The sequence below is a fragment of the Oncorhynchus clarkii genome, chromosome 19 (assembly GCF_045791955.1).
Source record: "Oncorhynchus clarkii lewisi isolate Uvic-CL-2024 chromosome 19, UVic_Ocla_1.0, whole genome shotgun sequence".
In the NCBI taxonomy this organism is placed as follows: Eukaryota; Metazoa; Chordata; class Actinopteri; order Salmoniformes; family Salmonidae; genus Oncorhynchus; species Oncorhynchus clarkii.
The window spans coordinates 9,348,674-9,364,866 of NC_092165.1; the positions used below are offsets into that span (position 1 = coordinate 9,348,674).

General features: G+C 45.6%; 1 protein-coding gene across 1 annotated transcript in view; it reads right to left on the minus strand.

Annotated features, from left to right (window-relative positions):
- Positions 1-16,193, minus strand: part of LOC139374695 (TBC1 domain family member 9-like) — a 28,840-nt gene that overhangs the window by 2,057 nt on the left and 10,590 nt on the right. Inside the window, exons 3-21 of the mRNA XM_071115765.1 lie at positions 15,057-15,175; positions 14,243-14,471; positions 13,835-13,911; positions 13,547-13,731; positions 12,249-12,456; positions 10,796-11,002; positions 10,337-10,516; positions 9,016-9,166; positions 7,145-7,359; positions 4,747-4,864; positions 4,210-4,495; positions 3,546-3,675; positions 3,186-3,284; positions 2,964-3,032; positions 2,040-2,292; positions 1,832-1,897; positions 1,105-1,188; positions 798-866; positions 61-164 (exon numbers count right to left, since the gene is read on the minus strand). Of these exons, the coding sequence (XP_070971866.1) occupies positions 61-164; positions 798-866; positions 1,105-1,188; positions 1,832-1,897; positions 2,040-2,292; positions 2,964-3,032; positions 3,186-3,284; positions 3,546-3,675; positions 4,210-4,495; positions 4,747-4,864; positions 7,145-7,359; positions 9,016-9,166; positions 10,337-10,516; positions 10,796-11,002; positions 12,249-12,456; positions 13,547-13,731; positions 13,835-13,911; positions 14,243-14,471; positions 15,057-15,175 (2,849 nt within the window). The remainder of the gene's footprint in view (positions 1-60; positions 165-797; positions 867-1,104; positions 1,189-1,831; positions 1,898-2,039; positions 2,293-2,963; positions 3,033-3,185; positions 3,285-3,545; positions 3,676-4,209; positions 4,496-4,746; positions 4,865-7,144; positions 7,360-9,015; positions 9,167-10,336; positions 10,517-10,795; positions 11,003-12,248; positions 12,457-13,546; positions 13,732-13,834; positions 13,912-14,242; positions 14,472-15,056; positions 15,176-16,193) is intronic.

Genomic DNA, 16,193 nt, shown 5'->3' on the forward strand with positions numbered 1-16,193 from the left:
TGATCAAGTGGACTCCACTGACTCCCCCTGGGGAGGTGGAGTGGTTCTTAATGCTCTTACCTGGTTGAGTTTGGGCAGATCCTTCATGTTGTCCAGTTTGTTCTTGGTGCCCTGGTTCCACAGCCTCAGGTAGTGGCGGTAGTCAGGGGTGTGCAGTTTCTTCACTGTAGAAACAGAGGTGGCCGTTAAGAGTTAAAAGCTAGCAGCCCGGCACGCTTTGACTATTTATAGGAGGCCATAACAACAACTAATGTATGTGCTGTTGTCAAGTAGAAAGTGTTGAATGAATAAGAGAACATGCACCAATAATGCCCTCAATAAACTGAAGTGGCATGCAGGCCTAGCTTGGGGACTATTTAACATGCAACACTCCCAGTTGCACTTTGAGACTGTTCAATTCTATTAGGAATCTATTGCTTTAATGGGAATTTTATTGTCTGGAAAATCAGTAAGTATATCGTCCCTAATCAGCGACCGTAGACAATTTTTGCTCCAAGAAAACATGATACATAGAAAAGTAACAGTGCTTCCCCTTTTCATCCCAGACTTTTGGGATGTGTGTGTATGGAGTCAAATGGTTGGAAATCATTTCAAATAGGAGGGAGATTAGAGAGCTACAGCTAAGTTCCTTACAGTGAGATGAGTGTTCTTGAGGTACAGTAAATAAAGGCCTTTGCAACAAAAAAAGGAACATGAACAGTAGACTTTGTGGCTTAAGGTATTATCATTTAGATTGAGGCATTTACAAACTAGCGATAGATACGCGTGTCTCATAACTGTTTTATAGCAGTGCGTACCTTTCTCAGTCTTGAACGTGACCCTGACAAAGCCATCATCCTTCTCGCTCTTGCACTTGGGGTCAAGGCCTGGAGGAAGGGAAAGGTCAAGAGTGCAAAGGTCAAAGGACACATTAGGAAGTTATCTGAAGAAGACAACAAAAAGTGGGAGGTTGAAATAGGTTGATGCATGCCATGAGTGGAGTGTGACTGTGATTGAGAGCACATAAGGCCCTGGTCAACATTAGTGGACTATACAGGGAAAAGGGTGCAATTTGGGGTGCAAACATTGTGTAACCTCTGGCGTGTTGATGAGGACATAGCCTACCATTGGAAGTTTCCGGGGTGATGTCCTCAAAGAAGTACTGGGTGGCCTCGAAGGCAGAGTCTGGTTCCTGCTCATGGGTCACCTCTGGGAGGGGACAGGAAGATACAACATTTTAGGCCTTACCATTGTTATTATAATTGATAGCATTTATATAGCGCCTTTCCAATTGCTGTAAGGGGCGTTATCATAACGCCTCAAACACTGCAGTTGAAAAAGTGCAATATAAATTGTATCCATTCATCATTATCTTTCCATCGAGGCCTCACACATCCCAATGTTGGATCATAAGTCTGAAGTCATTTCTGTATCCTCTTCTCGCTAAACATCTGTTAGTTCTCAACATATATCATTCTGCCAGAGACAATATTTCCATGTTTCCTTGTGGCTGGCAAAGGAAAAAAGCTAACCCCATCATTCCGAGAACCAAAACAATAGCTGCTTCAGGCTTTGCTGTTATACAGGGAATTAACGCGACCTGAGCCAGAGAGCCATGAAAGCCCTTCTGATTGAGAGGTAGATTTCCAGCAGAGTGAAAATACTGCTGTGTGAGTCTTGAGCACCATCCAACCGCAGCTTCCCTTCTCCATATGCTCAACCAAGCGAGGGAGAGAACAAAATAATTTATCTTTGCTCCCCCTCACTCAGTTATGACAGCATATAAGGAGTATAGATTTCCCTCTGGACTTCTTTCCCTCTCTGTGAACAGTACACACACACACACACTTACCAGGAATCACATGCATCTTGTACAGGAGCTTCAGTTTCTCAGTCAGATCCCCATGGCATAAAACACCTGAAATACACCATAGATGCGATAATTTGTCATAACATTTCATTATGTCTATATAGACTTAATATCCATTTTGACCAGTTGCTACAATCACTAGTCAACTTCTATTTGATACACCCCCTCACCCACCTCCACCAATACTTACTCAGTCCACTAATAAACTCCCGGAAATTAATCAGAGAGTCTCCGTTATGGTCCAGGAGCCTGAAGAAGCGCAGGGCCAGGGGGTCTGCGTGGGCCCCGTTGACAGGGGCCCAGGGGAAGAGCAGGGAGAACAGCCCCCTGAACTGCTCCAGGTCGATGCGGTACTGCTCCAGGTAGGGCAGGCTGGGGTCGTGGCGCTCCGTGGGGTTGCTGCCACCCGTTCCGCCCCAATAGCAGCTGGTCAGGTGTTCCGCCTGGAGAATGAAGATGGTAGAAATAGATTTGATAGATTCAACAGGGTTTTAATGTGAATTAAATAAATATATTACATTTATGTAGCAGTTTTCTAGAAAATGTTGAAGTATAAAGAAGCGAGGAGGAATGAGACCAAATGGTGATACCTATGCTAAATGTGGGAAAATGTGGTCTCCCACAGTGAAGAAATGCATATAGATACCGCTGAATTGCTTTGCACAATGTTTCTAATGGATAAGTACATGATATCAGAGAACAATGTGAACATTGCACAACATTGGGTATTAAAAGTTCTCTACTTCTCACATCTTATACCAGCACCCCTGACCATTAGAACTGTGCTGAAGACTCATCCGTCTTTCTCCATGTCCTCTAACAGGACTGAGCAGTGAGCGTCTGTTGTGTTAATGGATGAAGAGTAAAATGCTGTTGCCAGGGTTTTAGGTCTGTCTCTATGGATATTAAGTACCGGCTCCAACTATAGCCCATAATTCAGTGTTGCCGTGGCAGCAGGGCACTATGTGAGAGCTAGGAGAAATGAGATGCCCTGCCAAAGAGAAAGGGAGGCTGAGGAAAAGCAATACAGGAAGAGATTAGTTCCTTTAAGTTCCTATTGGTTAGAGGTCAGTTCCATTTAGTTCATATTGGCTACAGCATGGCTGTCACTCACCTTGAACAGAACGTAGAGCTCCTCCAGTTCGTCGATGCTGAAGGCAGTCTCCGTGACAATGGTTCTGACCTGAAAGAGAACATTGGATTTAGGACCTGTGTGAGGAGATCAGAACTAACCAGCATTGAATACAATCAGAAACAATGGCTTAAAATGACTTGAAATCCTCCACACCCAACATCTGTTGTACCATACAGTGTGTGTAATAGCAGGGGTCGTTACCACGTTGCGTTTGGTGGTGTCCTCGATGGTCTGGATGACCCTTAGCCTCTGTTTGAAGCGCATCTGCTCGATCACGTCTGCCCGGATGGAGCCAAACTTCTACAAACAGCCACACGGGACCGAGAGAGAGAGGTCAACACTGCTGCTATCCTACGGCTGGGATATTCACTGAGACTGCATAATCACCAGCCAGAGTAAAGGTCAAAACAGAGTGACAGTTCTACCAGTGAATACACTTGGGTCTAGGAAGCAGGGTTGGGCTGAATTCCATTTAAACTTAATTGACTGAATTGACCCCATCTCTGACAGATTGAAGGAGTAATTGAATGACGGTGCCCTGGTCATGTTGAGGAGACTCACCTCGTAGGAGCTGCGGACCAGCTTGAAGATGTCCACCTCCGGGTGGGGATCCCCATCGTCTGTCAGCAGGGAGTGCAGGTGGGGGATGGGAGGCAGGGTGCTGTCCTTATTGGACACGCTGTCCAGGTACCTACACACAAACGTGTCACACAACCAAATCCTTTATATTGACAGCTTATCAATATCAAGCTTTAGTTGAATTAAGAAGTGTTCTTACTGCAGTGTTTCAAAAATAGATGATCTCTCGTGTCACTTCCGCCAACACAATTTTACCTTTGACCCGACTCATGGGGTCTGCTCTGAGTGAAAAACGAAAGTACCATGACTGACCAGCAAACCCATGTTGAATGACCTAATTGGTTATGGTTAGGATCAAGGTGAGGGCAAAGATTAGGGTTTTAGTTTTAGTTCAGGTTAGGTTCAGGGTTCCAGTCATGAGTTGGCCTACCAATCATGTCCCTTTAGTCCAGGGCTGTTAGAATTCTGGTACTGCAGGGCTAAAAACCCTTCTGGTTTTCATCAGACCTGGTGCACCAGGTGAATACAATTAACTACCAGGTAGAAACAAATCAAGAAGTGTTTCTGCCCTCCAGGACCGAAATTGAAAAGCCCCGTTTTAGTATCTTTGGCCCCTTGTCGGTCTTCCACCCCCACCTGTCCTCACCTTCCCAGCACGGTCATGGCCTCTCCATCGTCCTTGGCCCCCAGCAGCTGGTGGATGTTGGCGTGCAGCACGCTGAGCGCCAGCTGGAAGATGACCTTGATGCCCTCGTAGAAGAAGCAGTCGACCACCACCACGGCACTCTCGAAGGGCATGACACTGAGGAACAGGGTGAGGAACCAGGAGAGGGAAATGGTAGAGATGACTCCCAGGTCCTGCATGCAGTCGTAGAGTTCAGGGACGTACTCCCTGGCCAGCTCCTCAAAAACACCCTGGTCTACCAGAGCTCCTGGAGAAGGAGAAGTGGGAGGTTAGCAAGACAGAAAAAAAGACACTGATACAATAAGAGGGAGAACGATGCCAACAGATATGCACAAAGACTGAGGGACACATACACACGTCTGAACACAAAACATCTGAACACAAAACATAAAATAGAGACACTGAGACCAAGTTAAAAACGCAGAGGCAAACACACCAGTCGACCACAAAGCCACCCATTGCCCTACTACAGCCGCATTCCAGAAGCTTCCAACTGACCTACGACCCTGGTGTTGTAGTAGTCAGGCAGCATCCGCTCACACAGAGCCACCAGCAGCCAGAAGGCCTCCTCCTCTTTAGCATACAGCAGCAGCACCGACGTCACAATGTTCATGGCCTAGGAAGAACCACCAAGATTATTCAGAATAATACATTCAACTTCTATAGTGCTTTTCTTTACAGAATCTCAAAGCCCTTCAAAAAGCCCTTCAAAAATCAAATTAAACAGCTATGTGACAGTAGGTCTGGACTACAGTTTTCAGCCTGAGTTAAACGCCTTCAGAGTTTCAAGCTGCCAACAGATGGACCAGCAGTCAAGAGGGAACCTCATGGCTTCGACCCGCAGGGGGAACCAAGATTAGGGACCCGCGGGGGAGTCAGAACAGCTATAGAAGTGGAAAACTACTATGTGACTTGACCATTTATAAACTGAAGAGCAGTGTGAATGTTTGTGTTGTAAAATAAGTGTGTGTAACAAGCTCTCACGATCTCACTGCAGAATCAGATGTTTGTCCACAAACATAACATTTAAGATTAGGCATTCATTCTGAATGGTTAAGTTAAGGGTTAAGGTTTGGGATAGACAAAAATAGTGCTTAGCGCTGGGATTGAACACGCGAGTTTCAGAGCCGGAGCTCGCAGCTTACGCCCATCCGCCATCCCTGTCCACAGGACTTAAAGGTAATAGCGCCAACATTGCCCCTAGAGGCCGGTTTTGAAGTAATCTCGTGACGTTCTGCTTACCTGGACGGATGTCTACTTTGGCAGTGGATCTTGAGCGAAAGGACTGGTGCGTCTGTGTGCGTATACTATACACCATGCGTGTATACTACACTGCTCAAAAAAATAAAGGGAACACTTAAACAACACAATGTAACTCCAAGTCAATCACACTTCTGTGAAATCAAACTGTCCACTTAGGAAGCAACACTGATTGACAATAGATTTCACATGCTGTTGTGCAATTGGAATAGACAACAGGTGGAAATTATAGGCAATTAGCAAGACACCACCAATAAAGGAGTGGTTCTGCAGGTGGGGACCACAGACCAATTCTCAATTCCTATGCTTCCTGGCTAATGTTTTGGTCACTTTTGAATGCTGGCGGTGCTTTCACTCTAGTGGTAGCATGAGACGGAGTCTGCAACCCACACAAGTGGCTCAGGTAGTGCAGCTCATCCAGGATGGCACATCAATGCGAGCTGTGGCAAGAAGGTTTGCTGTGTCTGTCAGCGTAGTGTCCAAAGCATGGAGGCGCTACCAGGAGACAGGCCAGTACATCAGGGAAGAGAAGGCAACAACCCAGCAGCAGGACCACTACCTCCGCCTTTGTGCAAGGAGGAGCACTGCCAGAGCCCTGCAAAATGACCTCCAGCAGGCCACAAATGTGCATGTGTCTGCTCAAATGGTCAGAAACAAGACTCCATAAGGGTGGTATGAGGGCCCGATGTCCACAGGTGGGGGTTGTGCTTACAGCCCAACACCGTGCAGGACGTTTGGTATTTGCCAGAGAACACCAAGATTGGCAAATTCATCACTGGCGCCCTGTGCTCTTCACAGATGAAAGCAGGTTCACACTGAGCACATGTGACAGACGTGACAGAGTCTGGAGACGCCGTGGAGAATTGACCGGTTTGGCGGTGGGTCAGTCATGGTGTGGGGTGGCATTTCTTTGGGGGGCCGCCAGAGGTAGCCTGTGCTCGCCAGAGGTAGCCTGACTGCCATTAGGTACCGAGATGAGATCCTCAGACCCCTTGTGAGACCATATGCTGGTGCGGTTGACCCTGGGTTCCTCCTAATGCAAGACAATGCTAGACCTCATGTGGCTGGAGTGTGTCAGCAGTTCTTGCAAGAGGAAGGCATTGATGCTATGGACTGGCCCACCCGTTCCCCAGACCTGAATCCAATTGAGCACATCTGGGACATCATGTCTCGCTCCATCCACCAACGCCAAGGTGCACCACAGACTGTCCAGGAGTTGGCGGATGCTTTAGTCCAGGTCTGGGAGGAGATCCCTCAGGAGACCAACCGCCACCTCATCAGGAGCATGCCCAGGCGTTGTAGGGAGGTCATACAGGCACGTGGAGGCCACACACACTACTGAGCCTCATTTTGACTTGTTTTAAGGACATTACATCAAAGTTGGATCAGCCTGTAGTGTGGTTTTCCACTTTAATTTTGAGTGTGACTCCAAATCCAGACCGCCATGGGTTGATAAATTTGATTTCCATTGATAATTTGTGTGATTTTGTTGTCAGCACATTCAACTATGTAAAGAAAAAATAATTTAATAAGAATATTTCATTCATTCAGATCTAGGATGTGTTATTTTAGTGTTCCCTTTATTTTTTTGAGCTGTGTATATACCATGCGGGTATACTATATACCATGTGTGTACCTGGCAGTAGCCTATGTTGGGGTTTCTGAAGGCGTAGGCAGTAAGGACCCTTCGTAGGGCAGCGATCCCCATCTCGTTCTGGAAGGCTGGGTGTTCAGGGAGGGAGCGGTGCAGGTCTCTCTCGATCTCCTCCGTGGCCAGGTTGTACTTCCCCATAGACTTCTCTACCAGGTCCTCATAGTAGCCAGGGTGGGTCGCCATCTCGTTGATCGCCCCTGGGGCGGGATATAGTGACCACAGTTAGTATAGCGTTAAACGAGGCCCATTAGCACCAGACCATCAGCCAATTGCTGTTTAAAAACAGTCTGGTGAAACAAAGTTAATGTCAGGCCCAAGGTTTTCAGGGGGAAATGGAAAGAGAGCCTGTGATGCGAGTTCCGCATTTGGACGTTAACAACGCAACATCTTAACTCCTCCACATTTACTGGATTGGTGCTGAAGAGAACCTCCCCCCAACAGTTATTTTTTGATTATCTTCAAGACCATATAGGGGATTATTTTACACCTGGCTAAATTAGGCTAGCATTGCAATGGCATTGCATATTCAATGTAATCAGTTTCAGAAATGGTTAGAGTGATGAAACCAGAACTCAAGCCATTGCTTATTCCATCTCTACTAACGGAGGGATGTGGCAAGCAGCCAGTAGACATGCAGTTGTAAACCTTCCACTCTCACTTTAGGCAGAATCCCTTCTACACTGAAACCTTAGTGCCTTTATAGCCCTCCCCCTCCCGTACTCCCAGCTGCGGAAGCAGTAACAACAACACAGGCTAAACCATTAAGAGGGGAGCGGTCCTGGGTAAAAGTCTGTTGAATCATAACACCCTCAAATTCACTCTTCTAGCGCAGTCAAACTCAGGCTTATCAACAGTTCCCACTGTGACAGTGAGTGTGAGTAGAGGGAAAAGTATAGAGGTTGCATTCAAATGCTGCATCTTCTTCCACATAAAAACACAGCTAGCAAGCTTCGCCAACAGAGACGCTAGGCTAACATGTAAACACACCAGTCCATCCAGGAAGTGCAGATGTATGGCTGCCATGGCGACTGCGGAAGGTACCACAAGGGGACGGAAAGAGCAGGTAGATAAGTCGCTAACTGTTAGTGCTGTCGCGTGGGTACAAGGCATTTCCTCCAGGAAGAAGAGGCTGAAGTATAAAACATAGTTTGGTGATCTCAGCAGTGACTCTCCCTGTAGGCCAACTGGTTCTTCAGGTTTATTTATATAGGTCAGCTTTTCACAGCTACAGTGATCACAATGTAGGCCTACGTCTCTAACACAACCCCTACATAAGCTGCTGTGTTTGTAAAGCTTGGTTAAACCAGACTGACAGTGTTCAGTTTGGCGTACAGTAAGTAGACTATAGAATGTGTGCTCTCACTGTAATATGCTGTAGCAGTGGACGTGAAGCATGCAGCCCAGTTACAGGCTAGATACAGTATGATACTGCTGCTCAGGCAGGAGATGGGAATGGAATGCGTTGCCAAGGCCAAGCTAATGCATGTTTAATGAGGCTACCCAAATCCATATGTACACTGAAAGAAAAAACTAAAAACCAAAATCTGATGTGTTTTTCCTGTTGTTTTTCCTCCTGTGATAACAATAACTATAGTAATGAGATGTGTGGTCCCACCACACGATGCCGAATGCAGGTTAGGAGTTGGTGTATGAGCACGTAGTACTGTCTATCTGTGGTCTTTGAGTGTGTGTGTCAGCGCGGCTTGTGGAGATACAGAATGAGTGAAAGTCGAGTATATGAATGTCATGAACCGGGGGGCATAATGTAATATACAAATGACTATGTACAGTGCATTGTGAGATCATGCCCACGCCGGACTGTTTGTGAGAACGCGTGCAACTGTTGGCCTCACCGGAGAAGAGCAGCCACAGCTCTCCCCTCATGTTCTCTGGGATGCCTTTAAGCACCAGGTCCTTGGTCTTCTCTGTACGGTACATACACACCCCCTGGCCGTACTCGGCGATGTGGTTCTTCCACGCCTGTTCCTTCAGGAACTCCTTGGCCTGGGGAAAAATTAAAATTGACAGTTAATAATCTTGCATGTGTTGGAAAAAGAAAAAAAAGAAATGTCATGAGAGACATTTCATGCCAGTAAAGCTCCCCTTAGAGAGGACTACAGAATGATGTTCAAGGACAGAGAGAGTGAGAGAAAGAAAGTAGACATGCTTACATTGTTTCAATACACACAGAATGTAAGCGAGAGAGATCAGGACGGTTCGTAGGAGGCAAAAAACAAATGACCACCTCATTAAATAACGAGCCAGCGAGCCTTCAAAGCCTAAACAATATTTCTAACTTTCGACACAGACGTATGTAGCACAAATACTCCCCAAGAGGTCTCTGAAGAATTTCATTAAGGCTTTATTTACTTCAATTAACTTGGATTTAATATACTTTCCAGACACTTCCCCCTCCATTAGTCTACATCTGCAACTTCCCTGCAGGCCTTTGAACTGTGCAATGCAAAGCCAGCTGGAGGTTAGCACAGGAACAGAACACACTGACTGTAAGCTTTCTTTTAGATCAAGGTTGAGACACTGATGGCACCGACAGACATGGCCGCTCTGTTTCTGGCTTCTAAGCAACTTTGCTTTGTTGTGTATTGTTAGATATTACCGCACTGCTGGAGCTCGGAACACAAGCACTTCGCTATACCCGCAATCACATCTGCTAAATAGTTGTACGCAAGCAATACAATTTGATTTGAGGCTTGGGAAAAGCCTCAGGTTATTACATGCAGATATTGGATTCCCAATGGCTTATTCAGCATGCAGGTATATACACGCAATACATATTGTTACAATATTTTGTCACTGTAAATAAATGTATTCAACTCAATTAATTTAGTACAAGTTCAGTTCCATCAATCATGTGCAATCATTCAAATTCTCTACTATAGCATCTTCTTGTGTTCGACCACATGTTTATTTAACTAGGCATGTCAGTTAAGGACAAATTCTAATTTACAATGACATTCCTACCCCAACCAAACCCGGATGACGCTGGGCCAATTGTGCGCTGTCCTATGAGACTCCCAATCACAGCCGGTTGTGATACAGCCTGGAATCGAACCAGGGTCTGTAGTGACACCTCTAGCACTGAGATGCAGTGCCTTAGACCGCTGCGCCACTCAGGAGCCCCCAACATGTGAACAGAACATTCATTGACCGTACCAGTTTGGGGTTGAACTCCTCCGGCGAGCGGCGGCGGTACATGGTCATGAGGGCCTGGGTGGCGGTGGGCACGCTGTTGTCATTGAGGTTAAACTGGCGCTCACCCTCGGAGGAGCCCTCTGAGCCCAGACTGCTGCGTTGGGGACTGCTGGAGAGGAGAGAGCCCTGCTGGGAGTACACCTAGAGGAGAGAGAGACACAGATTCAGGATCAGAATTAGGAGATTGTTAATGCAGCCAATTATCATGAGTTTATCATAACAACTGTTCTGAGACCTGTGATGAGATGACAAACTAATAAGAGCTGATCAGAGACCTGTGATAATAATCATGCTAAGTATTTACTGAACACCTGGAGTAGAGGGAGACTTATCAGCAAACTTGGGGAGCAGTTGTGGAAGAGTATAGACCTAAATGATGTACAACATCCTAGATATACAATGACATAGATGTGCCCTCACCTCATCGTCGGAGCTGTTCACACTCCCGGTGGTCTCCCTCTCGAAGTAGATCTTGGAGGTGGTCTGCTGCAGGAAGTCAGAGATCCTCTGGACCAGGAAGTCCCGGTCCTTGAGGTTGGCGAACAGGAAGGTCATCCTGTTCTTGGTGCTGATGGACACTGGGCTGGGGAAAAAGTTGGAGCTGTCTGCCTTCTCCACTATCGTCACCTGGGAGGGACAGACACACAGAGGTCTGTCACAACAGATATGTCATTCATGTATCAGTCACAAGAGATATGTCAGTCACAATAGATGTCAGCCATATGTCAGACAACAGATATGCCAGTCATAACAAATCAAATGTTATTGGTCACATACACATATTTAGCAGATGTTATTGCAGGTGTAGCGTAATGCTTGTGTTCCTAGTTCCAACGGTGCAGTAGTATCTAACAATTCACAACAATACACACACATCTAAAGTAAATGAATGGAGTTAAGAAATATATAAATATTAGGACGAGCAATGTCAGAGTGGCATTGACTAAAATACTAGTAAATTGAATACAGTATAAAATATATTATATGAGATGAGTAACGCAGTAAGTAAACATTATTAAAGTGACCAGTGATTCCATGTATATTGGGCAGCAGCCTCTAAGGTGCAGGGTTGAGCAATCGGGTGGTAGCCTGCTACCACCCGGTTGTGTCAGACAACAGATACGCCAGTCACAACAGATACGCCAGTCACATGTCAGTCATAAGATATGAGTATGCAACATAAGATATAAATCTCCTATTTGATATGAGAAAGTGGTCGATGTAGAACACGAATTACAGTAACCCATCACATGTGTATTGATTTATTACACCATCTAACCACATAGGTCAATATTCTCATGTGCAATGACCTAAGGCCAACATACCATACCAAGCACACAATAGGTTTCACCATATCAACACTTCAACCCACTAGGTGACTGAATTGATTCAGTGCCACACATCGTAACACTAGACATTAGTAGTCGATCCACGTTCTGCCCTGCCAGTGATTGGCAGTTTAAGATGGCTGATGGGGATAGGATGTGACAGGGTGGGTGGGGGGGATGGGGTCCTGATTGACATGGCAATGGCTGGGCGAGGGGCAGCCAGTGACTAAAGTAGATTGAGAGTGACAGCCCCTACCAGAGTGTTAAGCCGGCTGCTGCTCTTTCTAACTGCCCTGCTAGTAACCCCCTACAGCAACACAACTTGTCAAAGGTAACCTTTCTTTCCTGATGGAAAATCTCAAATCTATAGTGGTCCCACATTGACTTATGTTTTGGCATCATCCAACATTGTCACAAAAGTCTAGTTCAACGGTCACCAACCCGAAATCCCAGAGAGCTCCAGTAAGTGCAGACTACTGCTCCGGGCCAACACTAAGCTCCAGGAATACGGTCTATCACCAGAGTCTGTACCCAGCCAGACTCACCTCTCTAAGGGGGATGATGAGGCTGCACAGGGTCTCCTCCTTGGAAGTGAAGCAGATGTAGTTAGTGGAGACAAACATCTGGCCCAGGATGTGCATCTTGTTGAAGGGGGTCCAAAGGGTGCAGCCCGTGTGTCCGTCCAGCTTCTCATCCTTGGGCAGACGGAACAAGGCCCGGTAACGCTCGCTCTTAGCTCTGGCATCCAGGTCCCTGGGTGAGACAACAAGGTTCAAGAGATTGTCTAGTCTAGAGACGGTCAAGAATCTAATTCGGAACATAATCTGTTGTCTTTAAATAGCAGCAGTAAATTGAGACTAACTGTTGGTGCAGTTCTTGACAGAAACCGGTGCGCCTGGCACCTACTACCATAACCTGTTCAAAAGGCCCTTAAATCTATTGTCTTGCCCATTCATGCTGTGAATAGCACACACACAATCCATGACTCAACTGTCTCAAGGCTTGAAAATCCTTCTTTAACCTTTCTCCTCCACTTCAGTCTATATCATGGAAAGAGCAGGCATTCTTAATGTTTTGTACACAGTGTATTTCCATACAAATTTATATATTCCAAATACCTTTACAAATGTATGTCACACATTAAAATACATTTGGCAAATGTTTTATATTTCCCATGTATCCTAAAATGCATCCCAAAAATAATTTCAAATGTTTTATTTTTCTTTGGATGAAAAATAAAATAAAATCAGGTCAATGTAGTGAAAGAGCAATTTGCAACCGAGTATGACAGTATAATACTACAATAGACATCTAGATGGGGCAACAGTTACTACTACAACAGACATCTAGATGGGGCAACAGCTACTACTACAACAGACATCTGGACGGGGCAACAGTTACTACTACAATAGACATCTGGATGGGGCAACAGTTACTACTACAACAGACATCTATATAGGGCAACAGTTACTACTACAACAGACATCTATATAGGGCAACAGTTACTACTACAACAGACATCTATATAGGGCAACAGTTACTACTACAACAGACATCTATATAGGGCAACAGTTACTACTAAGTCGTGGTATATGGTTTATTAAACTGTGTAAAACTTACAATGTCATGCAACCACATGGAATGGCTGTGAATGGTTATAGGTCACCAGCAGCAAAGAATTTTGTGCAGCATTATAAATGACTACATCTCCCGAGAAAACCAATCCTCCTCAACTATCAACCGAACCTATTGAGGGGAGACCAACAAAAATCTATCGACTACAACATCCAGCCTCACCAAACTTTCCCAGAAACACCCCAGAACCCCCTCCACCAAACCTCACCTCTTGAGGGCAGACACCTTTTTGGGTGTCTTCCTCTTGAGTTTGGGCAGAGAGCGGTCCTGCTCAAAGCCCTTGTTGTCAAGGAGCTGTCTCATGGCGATGTTGGCCAGTTGCTCCATCAGCTTGAAGGTCTCGTTGATGTTGAGGAAGACCGAGAAGACGTGCTCAGCCACCCGCGTGCTCACCTTGGCCCGAGGAATGGAAGCATGAATGAAGGTTAGAGGGGTGTATGGATGGATAAAGAGACGTTAAACATGCAGTATAGTTGATATGATTTACAAGGCTCACCTTGACTGCATCGGGGAGGAGGAGTGTGGCGCTTTTCTCCAGCTGGGTGATGTCGGCCCAGCGGATCACTAGCTTGGCTGAGTGGGGAAGAAAGAGGGCGAGAGAGAGTGCGCGCGAGAGAGAGAGAGAGAGAGAGAGAGAGCGCGAGAGCGAGAGAGCGCGAGAGAGAGAAAGCGAAATTGAAGATGGTTGCATTTATACATTTTTGGGTTGCATAAATGCCGATCGTTTGAAATATACATCACCGCATCTTAAAAAATACATTGTATCCACACAGAGAAAATATCAAGGGGCTGTACTATTTTTGGGACTTATGAAGGCTCTTCAAAAGCTATGCATAATCGGTATGTAGTACTAACAGGTATGCAGTGGTGTGTGTACCTGTGCCAGCATGCCAGTGGTCCCTACCTTCTTTCCCCAGCAGGTAAGAGTAGAAGCAGATGTGGTTGATGCTGAGGTAGAGCCAGCCCTGCCGGGGCACACGGCCCTTCCAGTAGCTACAGGAGTAGTAGTTGACCAGCTTCTCCTCTTCAGGCATGCCAAACAGCTTACGGAACGTACAGATGGCCTCCTTGAATTTGTCAGTGTCATCGTCCTCCTTCACGTCGTGGTTCTTGTTGTACTCGGCGATAATACCCTGGGGGCAAGAGAGAAATAGACGGAGTGAAGGACTTTGAGAGAGACAATCAATAAAAGTTCACCAATTCATTTTAAAATAGAGATAGCTAGAAAGTGAGAGAGTGAGTGGCTGACAAAGTGAGAGAGCAAAATAAATCTTATCTGGCTAGCTTTTGTAATCTATTCATTGAGTAAGAACTACTTTATCGCCATACAGATACATACAGAATCTGATTTAGAGGCTGTGTCAGTAGCTGGACCTGTTCTTAGGTTACAATAGTAAATACAGCCGGGCTTCGTTATTTTGCCCCTGGCAGGAGTTATTTTGACAATACAACTTTGACTACATGCTAGGCTAATATTTCACCTGGCATGACGAACACAGGCAAACGTCATACGTTTCAATATCCAAACTGTCAAAATGAATTGCTGACAACCACCATTACTATTGTCACAAACACCATTACAAAAAGATTTGTGAAATTCCACCATGCAACCCTTCTAAACACAAAACACAACCAACCTTCCAAATCCCAGTGAAGTCCATACTGTTTCTTTAGAGACAAGCATCTGCTAAGTGACTCATATATACACTAAACAGTACCTGAACTTTGCCCTTGACAAAGGTAGTGATGTCATTCTCGTTCTCAAAGATGGACAGTGTCTGCAGGAGGTTCTGCTCCAGCCACTCCCAGTGCTCTGTGATCTCCTTACGGGAGCACCCTATGGAACGAGGGAGGGGAGAAGAGACGGAGGAGGAGGAGGAGGAGACAGGGGTGCATCAAGGAACTTGATTACAAGAGGCTCCCAGGAGAATGTGGAGGCATGGAGTTTTACCCATTATTCATTTTTTTTGAGACATTACAGCATGTCGACTGAGACGCTCTTCATCATTCTTACAATTGTATGCAAATTTAACATGTTTAGCATACTTGGAATCCAAACCTACTCTTCTGGATACTAAGTAGTATGGAGGTACATGATTCAGGACCAGTGACAGACGAGGGGAAAGACAGTACGGAGAGCAGTAACAACCTGTTCAGACGGCTAATCAAGACTACTAGACAACCCACCAGGCTGTAAACCTAGGTGTTATTTTAGACTGACCTAAAAAAATAAATGTAACCAGGCAAGTCAGTTAAGTACAAATTCTTATTTACAATGACGGCCTAGCAACAGTGGGTTAACTGCCTTGTTTAGGGGCAGAACAGATGTTTAAACTGTCAGCTCGGGGATTCAATCTAGCAACCTTTCGTTTACTGGCCCACATCAGAAAATGTGCCCAAATCAGCTTTTTAATTACCTTAGAAATATTGCCAAAGTGTGACCATTCCTCTGTCAAGCCCACACTGACTAATGCATGTTTTTATTACTGACAGGCTTGATTATTGCAATACACTCCTGTCTGGTCTCCCCCCTCAATAAAAACATTGGCCAGCTTTAATTAATTCAGAATGCAGCAGCACGTGTGCTTACAAAGGCCAGGAGGAGAGCACACACACACACACCACCTATTTTAAAGTCAATGCATTGGTAAGCCAGTTAGTTTTAGAGTGGATTTTAAAATTGCTTTATTGATTTTTAAAGCACTACGTGGGTTTGCACCTGAATACATGTCTGATATCTTAAAAGCATATGTGCCGGGTTGTCCCTCAGATCCTCTGTCACTGGCCTTTCAGCTGTTCCAAAGGTCACTCAGAACCACAACGTCTGGTGAGGCTGCCTTCAGCCACTATGGTCC